The sequence below is a fragment of the Cebus imitator genome, unplaced genomic scaffold (genome assembly GCF_001604975.1).
Source record: "Cebus imitator isolate Cc_AM_T3 unplaced genomic scaffold, Cebus_imitator-1.0 Scaffold18, whole genome shotgun sequence".
Lineage (NCBI taxonomy): Eukaryota > Metazoa > Chordata > Mammalia > Primates > Cebidae > Cebus > Cebus imitator.
The window spans coordinates 19201997-19217724 of NW_016107333.1; the positions used below are offsets into that span (position 1 = coordinate 19201997).

The window sequence follows — 15728 nt, forward strand, 5'->3', positions numbered from 1 at the left end:
ATATGGCATTCTGGAAAAAGGAAAACTATGGAGGTAGTAAAACAATGAGTGGTTGCCAGGGTCTAGGGGGAAGAGGGGGATGAATAGGTGAAGCACAGAGGATTTTTAGAGCAGTGAAGTATCCTGTATGATACTGTAATTGTGCATACATGTCATACATATGTCAAAACCCATAGAATGTGCAATGCTAAAAGTGAACTCTAATGGAAACTATGAATTTTGGGTGATAATAATGTGTCAACATGGGTTCATCAATTGTAACAAATGTACACCATGGTGAAGGATGTTAATAGTGGGAGAGGTTGTGCATGTGTAGGGATGTGTGACAGATGGAAACTCTCTGTACTTTCCATTCAATTTTGTTGTGAACCTAAAATTGCTCTAAAAAATAAAGTTTGTTAATGAAAACAAAAAAAGTTGGGGAAGGAGTATTTCCTCCTCTTCCATCTTCTGGGAACAAAAAAGAGTATCACTGAGCTATGGAGAACTTCAAACAGGCAAATATATGTACCCAAAGACAGGACAGAGCTGGAATCCCCAAGGAGACGGACAAAAAAATATTTAACTAACAATGGCCACAAAGTTTCCAAATTTGACAAAAACTATGAGCTTACAGATGCAAGAAGCTCAATAAACCCTAAGCACAAGAAGCATTAAAAAAAACTACACCAAGACCCATCACAAATCAAACACTCAAAACGAGTGGTTAAGAAAAATATTAAAAGCAGATAGAGAAAAACGTCACATTAAATAAAGAGGAACAAAGGCAAGCATATTTCTCTGGAAGTATGGCAAATGAGAAAACAGTAGCAACATCTTTAAAGTGCTGAAAGAAAAAAAACTGTCAACCTAGGATTCTATACTCAATAGAAATAAATTTAAGAAATGAAGGCAAAGTAAAATTATTTTCAGATATAAAAGAATTGAGAGAATTTATCACTAGCTGACCTGCACTACAAGAAATGTTAAAGGGAATCCTTAAAGTTAGAAGGAAACTGATGCCAGCTGGAAATGTTTTCACAAAGAAACAAAGGGCACCGGAAGTAGTAACTGCATGGATAAACATAGAAGATTTTTCTGAGTATTTAAGTATCTTAAAAAGAAAACTGTTTAAACAAAAATTATGACAGTGTATTATAGGGTTTTTAACATAGGTATACATAAAATTTATGACAACAAATATACAAGTTCAGTAGGGAAGAAATAGAAGAATTAGGAAAGATAATGGAACTGTGCTACTGTAAATTTCTTCTATAGCTACATCTTGACTTTTGACAAGTCAAGAGTTGCATCAAATAAACCCATAGTAAGTTGAAAATATCATAAGTCGAAAAAGCAGCTGGGCGCAGTGGCTCACACCTATAATCCCAGCACCTTGGGAGGCTGAAACAGGCAGATCACCTGAGGCCAGGAATTCAAGGTCAGCCTGGCCAACATTGTAAAATCCCATCTCTACCAAAAATACAAAAGAATTAGCCAGGTCTGGTGGTGCACACCTGTAGTCCCAGCTACTTGGGAGGCTGAGGTGGGAGAATTCTTGAACCTAGGGTGCGGAGGTTGCATTGAGCCAAGATCCTGCCACTGCACTCCAGCCTGAGTGACAGAGCAAGGCCTCATCTCAAAACAGGAAAAAAAAAAAAAAAGCATTTAATACACCTAAGCTACTGAACATCATAGCTTAGCCTAGCCTACCTAAACATGCTCAGAACACTTACATTAGCCTACAGTTGGACAAATCACCAAATCACCTGGCAACACAGTACATTATAGAGATCAGTTGTTCACTATCATGATCATATGGCTAACTGGGAGCTGAGGCTCTCTGCTGCCACCCACTATCATGAAAGTATCATACTGCATATCGCTAGCCTGAAAAAAGATCAATACCAGAATTCAAAGTACGATTTCTATTGAATGCATATTGCTTCCAAACCATCACAAAGTTGAAAAATTATACATTAAAACCATTGTAAGTCAGGGATTGTTTGTAATATACATGAAGTATTATATCACTTGAAAGTAGATTGTGAAAAGTTAAAGAAGTTTGCTACAAACCCTAAAAAAGCCACTAAAAGAAAAAAAAAAGAGTTATAGCTAATAAATCAACAAAGGAAATAAAATGGAATCATAAAAATAACCCAACAGAAGGTAGAAAAAGGGGCACAAAGAACAGATGGGACAAGTTGGAAATAAATAGCAATAAGATAGAATTTCAAAGAGAAATCAATGAATTTGAGATTTCAATATTCTTCTCTCAATAGTTAATAGAACAAGAAGACAGAAAATCAGTAAGGATTAGAAGACTTGGAACAATACTACAAGCCATTTTGAACTGATTGACATTTATAGAACTCTCCACTGCACAAAGCAAAATGGTTATTATTTTAAACTGCACATGGAAAATTTAACAAGATAGACCATATTCTGAACCAAAAATAATTTTCAATAAATATAAAAGAATTCAAGATATGCAACATATGTTTTCTGACCACAATGGAATTAATTAGAAATCAATAATGGATCAGTAATGAGATCTTTAGTTAAAAAAAAAAAAAGAAATCAATAATAGATATCTGGAAAATTCCCAAATATTTGGAACCTAAACAACACATGTCTAAGTACCTCATGGATCAAAGACATCATATGGTAAATTAGAAAATATTTATGAACACATCCCATATTAGACTTGCAGAATACTTCTATATCAGTACTGAATTTCCCTATAACAATTAAAGAAAAGAAATTTGTAATTAAAAACACTTCATGAAGAAAATTTTAGGTCTAGATGACTTTACTAGATAGTTCTAACATTTAGCAAGAAACAATACCAAATTCTACAAAAACTCTTCCACAAAATTGGAAAGGAGAGACTATTTACCAACTCATTCTTTAAGACCAGTATTACCCTTATAGTACAACCTGACACAGACATTTCAGGAAGAGAAAACTACAAACTAGTATCATTCATGAACACGGATATAAAAGTTCTAAGCAAAATTTAGCAAATCAAATCCAACAATGTGTAAAAAGAATATATCATAACAAAGGAGGGTTTATCTCAGAAATCCAAAAGTTGGTTTAATATTTGAAAATAAATTAATATGTCAAGTAGAAAAAAATGCAGCCCTCTCAATAGACACAGCAAGAACATTCAGCAAAATCCAGGATCTGTTTCTAATATAAATCTCTCAACAAACTCAGAAGTAAAAAGATCCTCCTTAACATGATAAAAGTCACCCATCAAAAATTTACAACTACTATCCTACTTAATAGTGCAAAACGGAATGATTTTCCTCTGAGATCAGAAAGAAGAGAGATATGTCCACTCTCACTGCTTCTATTCAACATCATACTTAAGCTTCTAGCCAGAGCAACCAGACGAGAAAAAGAAAAGACATCCATATTCAAAAGGAAGAAGTAGAACTGTCTTTATTTGCAAATGGCATGATTACCAATGTAAAAAATCCAGTGTAACAGCAACAATGAAAAAACTACCATAACAAATGTTCATAATAGCTTTATTTGTAATATCCAAAAGCTGAAAATAACTCAAATATCCATAAACAGGTGAATGGATAAGTAAATTGTAATATATTTATACAATGGACTACTACTCAGCAATAAAAAGAAATGAATTGCTGAAATACACAAAAACATTGGTGAATCTTAAAACAATTATGCTAAGTGAAAGAAGGTATACTAAAAAAGTATTTTTAATGTCATTTTTTTTAAAAAAAAACACTTTAAAAATGACAATGCCAAGTTCTGACAAGGACATGGAACAATGAAATGTACATACATCACTTTTCCAAAGTAGATGTACCAGCAAAATAGTAATCCTTTTTGGAAAATAGTTTGGCAGTTTTTATAAAGTTGAGTATGTTCTTACTATGCAATTCTATGATGCTATGTCTAGTTATTCACCCAAGAAAAATGAAGACATGTCCACACAAAAACCTGTATACGAATGTTTTAGCAGCTTGGTTCGTACTTGTCAAAACCCAGAAACAACCCAAAAAGTCCAATTGTACAAACACACAGTTGGTACATACATGAACTAATTACACATGGAATATACAATGGAATACTACTCAGCAATAAAAAGGAATGTACTAGTTATACATGAAGCAACAAGGAGGGATCTAAAAAGTATCATGCTAAGGAAAAAGCCAAACGCAAAAAGCTACATACTGTTGGATTCCAATTATAGGGCATTTGAGAAAAAGAAAAACTAAGGACAGGTATTAGACGAGTGGTGCCAGGGAGCAGGTTGTAGGGTATAATTTAATTGCCAAGGAGCTTGGAGCCATGATTGAAGGTGATGGAAATGGTTTATATCTTGAGTGTGGTGGTAATTATACAATTGCGTAAATTTGTCAAAACTCATAGAACTATATTTCTAAAAAGTGTGAATTTTGCTCTATGTAAATTACAGTGTACAAACAAACCAACAAAACAAAATACAGAAAACTGAAGAGAATAGTGTAACACAACTCTATATAATTTTTTTTCTCACATTAAAAAGAAAAGAGATGGATTAGCTTTGGGGGTGAGAAAAAGAAAAAATAAATAAAAACAAAAGAGAACATCCATTATAATCTTACATTAGAATTTGGCTGATATAGGGAAATTTTGTTCTATTACAAAATAGAAGAATTAGGACAATTATTTCAGGTATTCTTACTGTGATCATAATCTTAGGTTATTGAAGACTTATGAGTCCTAATACAGACACAAAAGAGATGAGAGTTTACCTAGTAGTTAGTGGCAAATAACCCAGATTCTAAATTACTTTGACCTTCTCTGTTATTCCTCTTTTGTGTATTGGCTATTGGTTGTCCTATAGAATATACAACTTGGGAATCAGAAAAATGTAATCCTGCTTTAAACTTAAGATTTAAGAAAGAAGAAAAAGCGAAAAATAGAAGAAGAAAATAAACGAAAGAAAATATAATAGGAGGCTCAACCTCACTCTATCTTTACTTTGGGAATTAGGTGTTCATTCTTTTATGTTTTTACTGGAAGAAGAAAATGGAAAATTGGCCTTGCAGCCTTCTTCAATCCTCTTCAGTATTTTTAAATTTTCCAAACATCTAAGAAAATGAACAAGTCATTATTTAGTTTCTGATAGGAGTTTGAGGGTTTCTAATTTCATACACAGGGACTCCTCTCCTAGAATGACGCTTCTGCACTTGTATTTTTAGTCCTCCAATTTTCTCTTGGAAAAGTTGGTGGCTAGCGGGCTTTGGGATCAAATCCCAATTCTGCTACTTCCTAGCTGTGTGACCTTGAGCAAGTTAAATCTCAGTTTCTTTATGTGTAAGCTGCTATAATAATACCTTGTCATTAGAGCTGGGGGAGAATTAAACTGAGAAAAATATATATTAGGCCTGAACACTATATAGTTACAATATATAGTCTGCTAAATACACTATATACTCTATACACTAGTATATCGTCTGTTAAATTGCTCAATTTATAAGACCCTCTGAATAGCCATTGTTGTTGTGTAAATCATGCCACATTTTGTTTCTCTCCTTCTTAGGCTATAATGGAGGGCAGTGGTCGAATAAGGGCAGAATCTTATCCAGATAGCAGCACTCTGGTCATTGATGTAGCTGAAAGGGATGACTCTGGTGTTTACCATATCAATCTGAAAAACGAAGCTGGAGAGGCACATGCAAGCATCAAGATTAAAGTTGTGGGTAAGTCCTCCAGGTAAACAAACTTCTGGAATCAAGCTGACATGTCGAGATTCAGAATAGACTTTCCTTCTTTGTCCTTGCCTTCCATTTCCTTCCTTTCTCTTTCCTTTGTCTTCTTTTTTCTTGCCTAGAGGACTTCTCATTGGAGGAAGAGTAGCTAAGGTGAGCCATTTGGGGTTACTGGCAATTAGCTCTCCAAAGTCATATTCCCTTTTGATGCCCTTTAAACATCACTGAAAAATAATTACTAAATAACTTCTCACGTCACAATCATTACAGAGAGGTAAGATCTGCTTTGGTTCTTAGACAACTATCTAAGTGCATTTTTCCTAAGCCCAAAACTGAGAAAAATGAGTCTAGCAGATAACTACTGTTCCAAGGTCTGATGCTCTCCTCTTCTCACTTTAGTTTCTCCTTAAATGACATATTTCAAATTGACCAAAAACTGAGGTCATTTTTATCAGACATCAAACTATATTTACAAGATATTGTGACTTGTCATTTCTGACTTGGATTTCTACCAGCCAACATCTTGAGTATCTCAATTGATGTAAAACTCCTTGACACAGTTCTATTGGAAGTTCACTTGGTGGTTAAAAACAACAACAACCATATTCAACATTTAGACAATAATTTCTTGGCTAACATTTTCAAGGTAAGGAATGAGAGTCTTAGGTTTCATCTGGTGCTTATTCTATAATGTTGGGACACTGGTTTAAGGGATTTGGAGACATTCTTATTTCTATTTGGGGCAAGGGGCAGGCTCATCTTCCCTTATCCCATATTGAGCAAAAATTTTTGCCCAAATTAGTTACTAATTTGTATTAATCTGTTTTCATGCTGCTAATAAAGACCCACTAGAGACAGGGTAATTTATAAAGAACAAGAGGTTTAATGGACTCACAATTGCTTGTGGCTGGGGAGGACTCACAATCACAGCAGAAAGTGAAAGGCATGGCTTGCATGGCAGCAGACAAGAGAGAGAGAATGAGAACCAAGCCAAAGGAGTTTCTCCTTATAAAACCATCAAATCTCATGAGATTTATTCACTACCATGAGAACAGTATGTGGGAAATTGCTCCCCTGATTCAATTCTCTCCCACCAGGTCCCTCTCACAACACATGGGAATTATGGGAGCTACAATTCAAGATGAGATTTGGGCAGAGACACAGCTAAACCACATCATTCTACCCCTGGCCCCTCCCAAATCTCATATCCTCACATTTTGAAACCAGTCATGCATTCCCAACAGTCCAGAAAGCCTTAACTCATTTCAGCATTAACTCAAAAGGCCACAGTCCAAAGTTTCATCCAAGACAAGGCAAGTCCTTTCCATCAATGAGGCTGTAAAACCAAAAGCAAGTTAGTTACTTCCTGGATACAGTAGGGGTGCAGGCATTGGATAAATACCCCCATTCAAAATGGGAGAAATGGGCCAAAACGAAGGGGCTAAAGGCTCTGTGCAAGCCTGAAATCCAGTGGGGCAGTCAAATCCTAAAGCTCCAAAATAATCTCCTTTGACTCCATGTCTCACATCTAGGTAATGCTAATGCAAGAGGTGGGTTCTCATGGTCTTGGGCAACTCCACTCCTGTGGCTTTGCAGGGTGCAGCCTCCCTTCTGGCTGCTTTCACAGGCTGGTGTTGAGTGTCTGCAGCTTTTCCAGGTGCATGGTGCAAATTATTGGTGGATCTACCATTCTGGGGTCTGGAGGATGGTGGCCCTCATTCACACAGCTCCATTAGGCAGTGCCCCAGTAGGGACTCTACGTGGGGGCTTCAACTCCACATTTCTCTTTCACACTGCCCTAGCAGAGGTTCCCCACAAGGGCTCCTTCCCTGCAGCAAACATCTGCCTGGACATCCAGGCATTGCCATAGATCCTTTGAAATCTAGGCAGAGGCTCCCAAATCTCAATTCTTGACTTCTGTGCACCCTCAGGCTCAACACCAGGTGGAAGCTGAGAAGGCTTAGGGCTTGCACTATCCGAAGTCACAGCCTAGCCCGTTTTAGCCATGGCTAAAGTGGCTGGGATGAAGGGCACCAAGTCCCTAGGCTGCACACAGCAGGGGACTCTGGGCCTGGCCCAGAAAACCATATTTTTCCTTCTAGGCCTTGGGGCCTGTGATGGGAGGGGCTGCCGCAAAGGTCTCTCACATGTCCTGGGGACATTTTCCCCATTGTCTTGGGGATTAACATTTGGTTCCTCCTTACTTATGCAAATTTCTGCAGCCTGCTTGAATTTCTCTTCAGAAAATGAGTTTTTCTTTCTATTTCATCTCCAGTCTGCAAATTTTCTAAACTTTTATGCTCTGTTTCCCTTTAACTGAATGCTTTTAACAGCACCCAAATCACTTCTTAAATGCTTTGCTGCTTAGAAATTTCTTCTACCAGATACCCTAAATCATTTCCCTCAAGTTCAAAGTTCCACAAATCTCTAGGGTGGGGGCAAAACGCCTCTAGTCTCTTTGTTAAAACATAGTAAGAGTCACATTTACTGCAATTCCCAACAAGTTCTTCATCTTCATCTGAGACCACCTCAGCATGGATTTCATTGTCCATGTCATTATCAGCATTTTGGTCAAAGCCATTTAACAAGTCTCTAGGAAATTCCAAACTTACCCACATTTTCCTATCTTCTTCTGAGTCCTCCAAAGTGTTCCAATCTCTGCCGGTTACCCAGTTCCAAAGTCACTTCCACATTTTTGGGTGTCTTTACAGCTGTGCCCCACTCTGCCAGTACCAATTTACTGGATTAGTCTGTTTTCATGCTGCTGGTAAAGATACCCCCAAGACTGGGTAATTTATAAAGAAAAAGGGGTTTAATGGACTCACAGTTCCTTGTAGCTGGGGAGGCCTCACAGTCATGGTGGAAAGTGAAAGCCATGTCTTACATGGCAGCAGACAAGAGAGAAACAATGAGAACCAAGCCAAAGTGGTTTCCCCTTACAAAACCATCAGATCCCTTGAAACTTACTCACTACCATGAGAACAGTATGGGAGAAGGTACCACTATGATTCAGTTCTCTCCCACTGGGTCCCTCACACAACATGTGGGAGTTATGGGAGCTACAATTCAAGATTAGATTTGGGTGGGGACACAGCCAAACCATATCATAAGTGTAATTCAATAAACACGGAAAAGTACTGACATAACAGTTTCTATGATTATCACCAACCAACATATTTTCCTCTTTTTTTGTACTCCCTCTTCCTTATTTTATCCAATTTTTTGTTTGCTACAGACCTCCCTGATCCTCCAGTGGCACCAAGTGTGACAGAAGTGGGAGATGACTGGTGTATCATGAAATGGGAGCCCCCTGCCTACGATGGAGGGTCTCCAATTCTAGGTGACTACGTGTTGGCTAGTCTGTGTAACTGCCAGTGCAGTTGTGTCCTCTTTACACAGCTTAGTACAGCGCACATTTTAAAATATTGCATTTAGAAGAAAACCTATTTCACTGTGACTTTATGCATTCAAAATGAAATATATATGTTGAGATGCTCTGCAATTACTTGAGATTTAAACAGCTCTGATGAATATCATCTGATTTCTGGTTTTCTTTTTTTTGTTTGACATTTATACACACTAATTTTGAAGCAACTATAAACCTAGTTTCCACTATCCTAGCCAGTGAATGTCTGATTCTACAGGACTTTGTCTATGAAGAAATTTCTTTTAGAATTAAATGCTTAGGCTGAGCATGGCGGCTCACACCTATAATCCCAGCACTTTGGGAGGCCTAGGTGGGCAGATCACTTGAAACCAGGAATTCAAGACCAGCCTGGCCAACAAGGTGAAACCCCATCTCTACTAAAAATACAAAAATTAGCCGGGCGTGGTTGTGTGCAACTGTGGTCCCAGCTACTTGCTACTCAGGAGGTTGAGGTGGGAGGATGACTTGAGCCCGGGGCATGGAGGTTGCAGTGAGCCAAGATGACACCACTGCACTCCAGCCTGGGCAAAAGAGTGAGAATCTGTCTCAAAAAAAAAAAAAAAAAAAAAAATTTAAACGCTTAGAAGAATTTGCTTCCCCTATGGCATGAGAATTTTTTCTCTTTGCTAACAATGAGACCTACAAAACTGGTTATTTCTGCCTTCTTCTCTTCCTTGCTGGGACTCAGAATCAACTACATTGGCTCTGAATACATTGTTTACCTATAGTGACTAAGTTGCTATGGCTGACTTATCTGTGATCCATTTTTCTTCTCTTTGTAGTACAATTTTAATTTTTCAGTCCCATTATTTTTATCTATATTTTATATTAATATTTATATTCTCTTGTAATAGGTAGGTTAAAAATATTTACATACATGTACGACTATTTTACATAGATCGCTAACAAAAGGCAAAATTTTAAGGACTTCTGATATCTGACAAAATTTAATTTAGGAGACCTAGATGTAGAACTTTTGTGTCTATTTTTGTTTGTATCTCAGCTGATTTTATCACAGTTCCTGCACTATAGCTGTGTAGTTAATAGTTCTCATTTTGCATACCTGCAGGATATTTTATTGAGAGGAAGAAGAAACAAAGCTCCAGGTGGATGAGGCTGAATTTTGATCTCTGCAAAGAAACAACTTTTGAGCCCAAGAAGATGATTGAAGGTGTAGCCTATGAGGTCCGCATCTTTGCAGTCAATGCCATCGGCATCTCCAAGCCCAGTATGCCCTCCAAGCCTTTTGTTCCTTTGGGTAAGTCAATAGAGATGAGTCTTTGTCATGGAAATGAATGCCCCAGAGTATGGCTGCTTTCTCTCTGATCCCTAACTGGAACAAGCCAAGATGGTTTTTAGAGTGGTAGATGGGCAGGAGCTTGGAAATAGGGACAATTTTATGTCTAAGAAATTAAAAAGTAGGTTTGGTCAAGTTGAATAACTTCATAACATAGGCCCTGGAATTCATTACCAGAATTCCAGTGCCAACTGTGGGTGGCTCTGGTTGCCATTACCCACTGAAAACATGTTGCTGAGTCCATGAACACATGACTACCCTCCATTTGCCCTTCTGAAAGTATTAGGCTATTAATATAACCCGACTTCTTAGTGTAAACAACTGTCACTAAAACAAATTGAGATTAGTTCAACAGGCCACACTTGGAAACTGGTTTCTTTGCTTTACGGTCACATCTTAAATGTTACCTGTTGATCAAAAAAGTTAATTCAGTGAAGGCAAAAAAAAAAAAGAAAGAAAGAAAAGAAAGGCGTCTCCATTATTTTATGACAACGTGGTATTTTTTTCAATGGAAAGAAAATATAATACAAGAGTTTGCACTTGGAAATTGGAGAGCAACAGGAAAATTGTTCTAGATTATTAGATCCCAAACCTTGACTTCTTCAACTTCCTTGGGTCTTCTAGCTTCCCACACCAGTTTCTCAATTTGGAAAAAACACATGAAAGCATTTCCAAAATTCTCACGTTGATCAGATCTTTGCTTTGCATACAACCATGCTCAAGGTGTCTTAACTGAATGTCATTAAGATGTAGGGCTTTCATGTCTATTTTTATTTGTATCTCAGTTGATTTTATCACGGTTCCTGTACTAGAAGCTGTGTTGTTGATAGCTTATTCTTTTCTGTCTCTTTTATCTTTAAGCTGTAACAAGCCCTCCTACTCTTCTGACTGTGGACTCTGTCACTGACACGACTGTCACAATGAAGTGGCGCCCCCCAGACCAGATTGGTGCGGCAGGTTTAGATGGCTATGTGCTAGAGTATTGCTTTGAAGGAAGTAAGTACAACCAGTAGATAAAACGAATACTGTCATCAATAGGTGAGATATGTCCCTCCCCTTTCTTTTGCCTCTCTTTATTGAGAATGCATCACCTTCCTACTGAAAATAAGATTAAGCCAATGTTGTCCTTCTGAGATGTATAAAAACTAAGCCCTTTTTTAGTTCTTGGTGCTTATAAATTGATATCTCAAAAGTACCTTTGCCAGGCTGCCACATTGGATGCCATAAGTGAACTAAGACATGGGAAGAAGAGATTGTAACAAAACTTCAGGGACTTCCACTTCTTGAACTGGTGGAATTGAATTGCACCACAGCAAAATAAAAGTCTAGTTACAATGAAGCCAGTGGGAAATTCTAAAACCTATACTGAGCCAAAGTTTACTATCAAAAGAGTGGCCTATTCTGGGTAATAAAAAGAGACTACATATTTGGCTAGTGATCATAACTTGCCTTCATCTAAAAATAAGAAGAATTAAGAACCGCTTTTAGTTTTAAAGGAAGCAGCATTAAATCCTAGAGCATATAAGAAATAAGTTCAATATGCAGCAGTAACTTTTCTCAGGGGTTGGGGATACAAAAATGTAATCAGTTGGCCAGGTGTGGTGGCTGACGCCTGTAATTCCAGCACTTTGGGAGGCCAAGGTGGGCAGATCACGAGGTCAGGAGTTCGAGACCAGCCTGACCAATACCGTGAAACCCCATCTCTACTAAAAAAATAAAATACAAAAATTAGCTGGGCGTGGTGGCACGCTCCTGTAATCCTAGCTACTTGGGAGGCTGAGGCAGGAGAGTCGCTTGAACCCAGGAGGCAGAGGTTGCAATGAGTCAAGATCACGCCACTGCACTCCAGCCTGGGCAACAAAGAGAGAGACTGTGTCTCAAAAAAAAAAAAATGTAATCAGTTAAATTTAGGAGGGGAAGAGAAACAAGGCCATACATTTTTTAAATCACTGATAGAGACAATAGAAAAAGAAAAAATGACAGAAGAAAATATCGGCCAGAATTACCTGAAAACCAAAAGAACATGAAATTTACCAAAATCCTGTTGTGTTTCTCGGTTTCTTATTTGCGGTAACTAGAAAGAAATGACATTTGAAAATGGCTCTGGACTTGGGCTCCGTTCTAGACAATGGTAGGTAAACAATCAACCAGGAAACTTTTTCACACTCCACAAACAGTAGCCCAAGACTTCACCTCCAAGAAAAATCTTTGGACACCAAATTTTAATATGGATCCTCCAAATGAAGGAAGGAGGTTACGGGGCACATTTGGGAAATCAGGAATGTGAGCACAAATGCACCTCCCCTGGAGGAAGCTCACTATGGAGAAGAAACTTCCTCTGAAGAGAAAACTGCCGAAAAAGAAATCCCAGGCCCCTGGATTGGGCACCTGTAGAAATGCTCACCTTTGCTCTGAAGGGAAGAAGACAAAAGAGACGATGAAGTATCCGAATACGCCTCTATCCCTCTAGCCTGTACTCCACACACGGAGTCCTACGCTTGGTTTCTCCAGGATTTGAAAACCACTAACCAAAACCAATGGAAACATTGGCAGAAACTTCCCAGGGTTAACCCAGCAAGGGAGGGGGGTAGTGTCACTAATGCAACAAGCACATTCTTGAGCACTTCAGTTTATTTGTTTTCCATTTTCCCCTTCGTTTAAAAAAATCGTGAGCACTCCATCCTTTTTTTTTTATATTGTCCAGCCAGCAGAATATCCCAATCTTATGTGTGATATGGCTTTTGAGCACAAACCTTTTGTGTATGTACGAATCGAGCAAATTCTTTACTCTTTTCTTTCTGATAGGTTTAAAAAGTAAGAAGATACAGCAAAATGATAGATGGCTGTCATTTTGATGTTACCCACCTTAGATAAAATACAACGAAGTGTATTTTACATAATTTTGCGTGTGATCTGTGTAGATACATATGTATATCTGTGTATACATATGTATATGTACACAGTCATTATTATTTATCTATTTTGCCGAGTAACATTTTGGAACAAGCTTTCTATGGAAGTTCTCTCATAACGTGTATCTCTTTCTTCTTGCAGTCTTTTCTTATTTTCTTTATGTGGCTGCCGACTCTTCATTCTCTTTTAATGGCTGTTGTCCTCCAGACTAATTTCCTATAGTGTTTAATGCTTTTAGAGACGTCAGGTTTTATTCTCTAAGAGAATTCTTTGTTTTTTAAGATCGTGTGTTGTTTTGGACTCTGCCTTTCTCTCGTTTTTGTTTTATTATTATTTGAATGCCTGCAGCATTGTACTCTTCTTTGTTTTCTTTCTGCACTCTAGTTCTTTCTTTCCTTTCTTAAAAATTCTCCTCACGTGTTAAATAACTTACATATTCCTTCCCCATTCCCCGGGACACCATCTTCTTTGTCTGTGTTTCCCTCAATTAAAGTGGTTCCAATGTGAAGAGATGGGCTACTTTCGTTCCCCCCGGTCTTGTTTCGTCCTGTTTTCTCTTGAAATTGTCACTTTTACTAGTTCTTCACTCTTTTGTATATGTTTTCTCAGTCTCTTATTTTCACTTTCTCATCTACTGTCTCTCGACTATGAAAATACCAACACAGAAGCTCCCAAGCTGACTGTTTGTTTAAAGATGTGTCTCTTTTTCAACATAAGGAATTTTTATTCTCCACATGCCTTCCCAGCTGCCAGGATATTCTAGCTGCCGGCTCCTTCTCCTAGATATTCCTGGTAGGGTTAGAACAAGACAAAGGCAAAGGTCCCTTAGGACAGCCAGTCCAGTCCCCAATGTCCCCACTCCTCTCTTAATACTGAGAAAGTCATCATCCCAAACCAGTGTTGCACGCCCAAGACTACCCTATGAGCCACCCATGTGGGTTGCAGGGACCTGGGCAGGCTCAATGTGTTTTCTTGACACAGAGTTCATTGTCATGGGAAACAGGGCTGCCTCCTGAGCTGCTGGGGCAGCCTCCAATTCTATTCAGAACTTGGGCCCTGGTGAAATAGGACTGGCCTTACCCCAAGGGCCTGTACTCCCAGTCTCAAATGAGGGACCCCCACTGTGGGAGCACCGTGTTCCCTGAGGACCCAGGGGAATCCTCCTCTGTTGGGGTGGCAGAGACAGGGACAAGGATAGACTGTCTCACTGTGTGCTGCTCCCCGGCGGATTCCAGGACCCGCTCCTCCGTTTTCTTCAGGATCTTGCTTTGCACTTCTCTATCTCTTCTTCCCACCGCTGGAGATGTCCCAGCCTCCTTTCTCCTCTTCTCTTTTCTTTTCTCTCCTCTTCTCTGTGGCAGGTGCCTCAGGACAGAAGCCGCAGTCTGCACAGAGCAGGCTGTGCTCTCCTGAGGAACCCCCCTAACACGTTTGGTCTCTTCCGTCACTGCTCTGAGGACAAATCTCTTTGCACACTTTGCATACTTTACTAACAGAGAATGCTGACTGCTGATACGATATTCTTCTGGTGTGAAAGTGGGTGTCTTTAATTAATTTTAATGACGGATTCTCAAAGGTACATCAGCAAAACAGTCTGATGAAAATGGGGAGGCTGCGTTTGATCTGCCAGGTAAAGTATGCTGTGAAGCTCTCAAACTTTCTTACTATATTATGATGTTTCTGGGAATGTTAGATGACCAAGCATGAAGTATACTCACCACACACACACACACACACACACACACACACACACACACACTCACTGACATCCTTAGAGTTGAGGGAGAGGGAGCAGTGAGTTAATAATGTTAGATTGAAATATTCTTTCTTTCTGTGGGCAAAATGAACACTAACTTTTAGATGCTGAAACATTTGTAAGCCCTGGATGCTGGATTAAAATTCTCTTGATGTTATACACAAAGCTACCAAAAACTTTTTAAAAATTAGATTTTGGTTGCAAGGATAGAATTGTACCAACTCTTTATGAGGTATCAGCCCATGAACTGTGTTTTCTCTTTGTGATATAAGCTTTTTCTCTTCATGAATGTGAATAAACATGGTCAGGTTTTCTATACCCATGTTAGTGTCTCACTATAATAAATCAACCAATATAAAAATATATTGTATGGCGGGACACGGTGGCTCATGCCTGTACAGCACTTTGGGAGGCCGAGGTGGGCGAATCACCTGAGGTCGGGAATTTGAGACCAACCTGACCAACATGGAGAAACCCCAACTCTACTAAAAATAGCCGGGCGTGGTGGTGCGTGCCTGTAATCCCATAATCCTGGCTACTCCGGAGGCCGAGGCAGGAGAATCACTTGAACCCAGGAGATGGAGGTTGCAGTGAGACAAGATCACACCACTGCACTCTAGC

At 38.8% G+C, this 15728-nt stretch overlaps 1 protein-coding gene across 1 annotated transcript in view; it reads left to right on the forward strand.

Annotated features, from left to right (window-relative positions):
• MYBPC1 (myosin binding protein C1) overlaps nucleotides 1-15728 on the forward strand; it is a 101605-nt gene that overhangs the window by 65419 nt on the left and 20458 nt on the right. The window contains exons 19-24 of the mRNA XM_037732502.1: nucleotides 5546-5705; nucleotides 8950-9054; nucleotides 10211-10399; nucleotides 11300-11434; nucleotides 13244-13252; nucleotides 14928-15052. Coding sequence (XP_037588430.1) covers nucleotides 5546-5705; nucleotides 8950-9054; nucleotides 10211-10399; nucleotides 11300-11434; nucleotides 13244-13252; nucleotides 14928-15052 — 723 coding nt within the window. The remainder of the gene's footprint in view (nucleotides 1-5545; nucleotides 5706-8949; nucleotides 9055-10210; nucleotides 10400-11299; nucleotides 11435-13243; nucleotides 13253-14927; nucleotides 15053-15728) is intronic.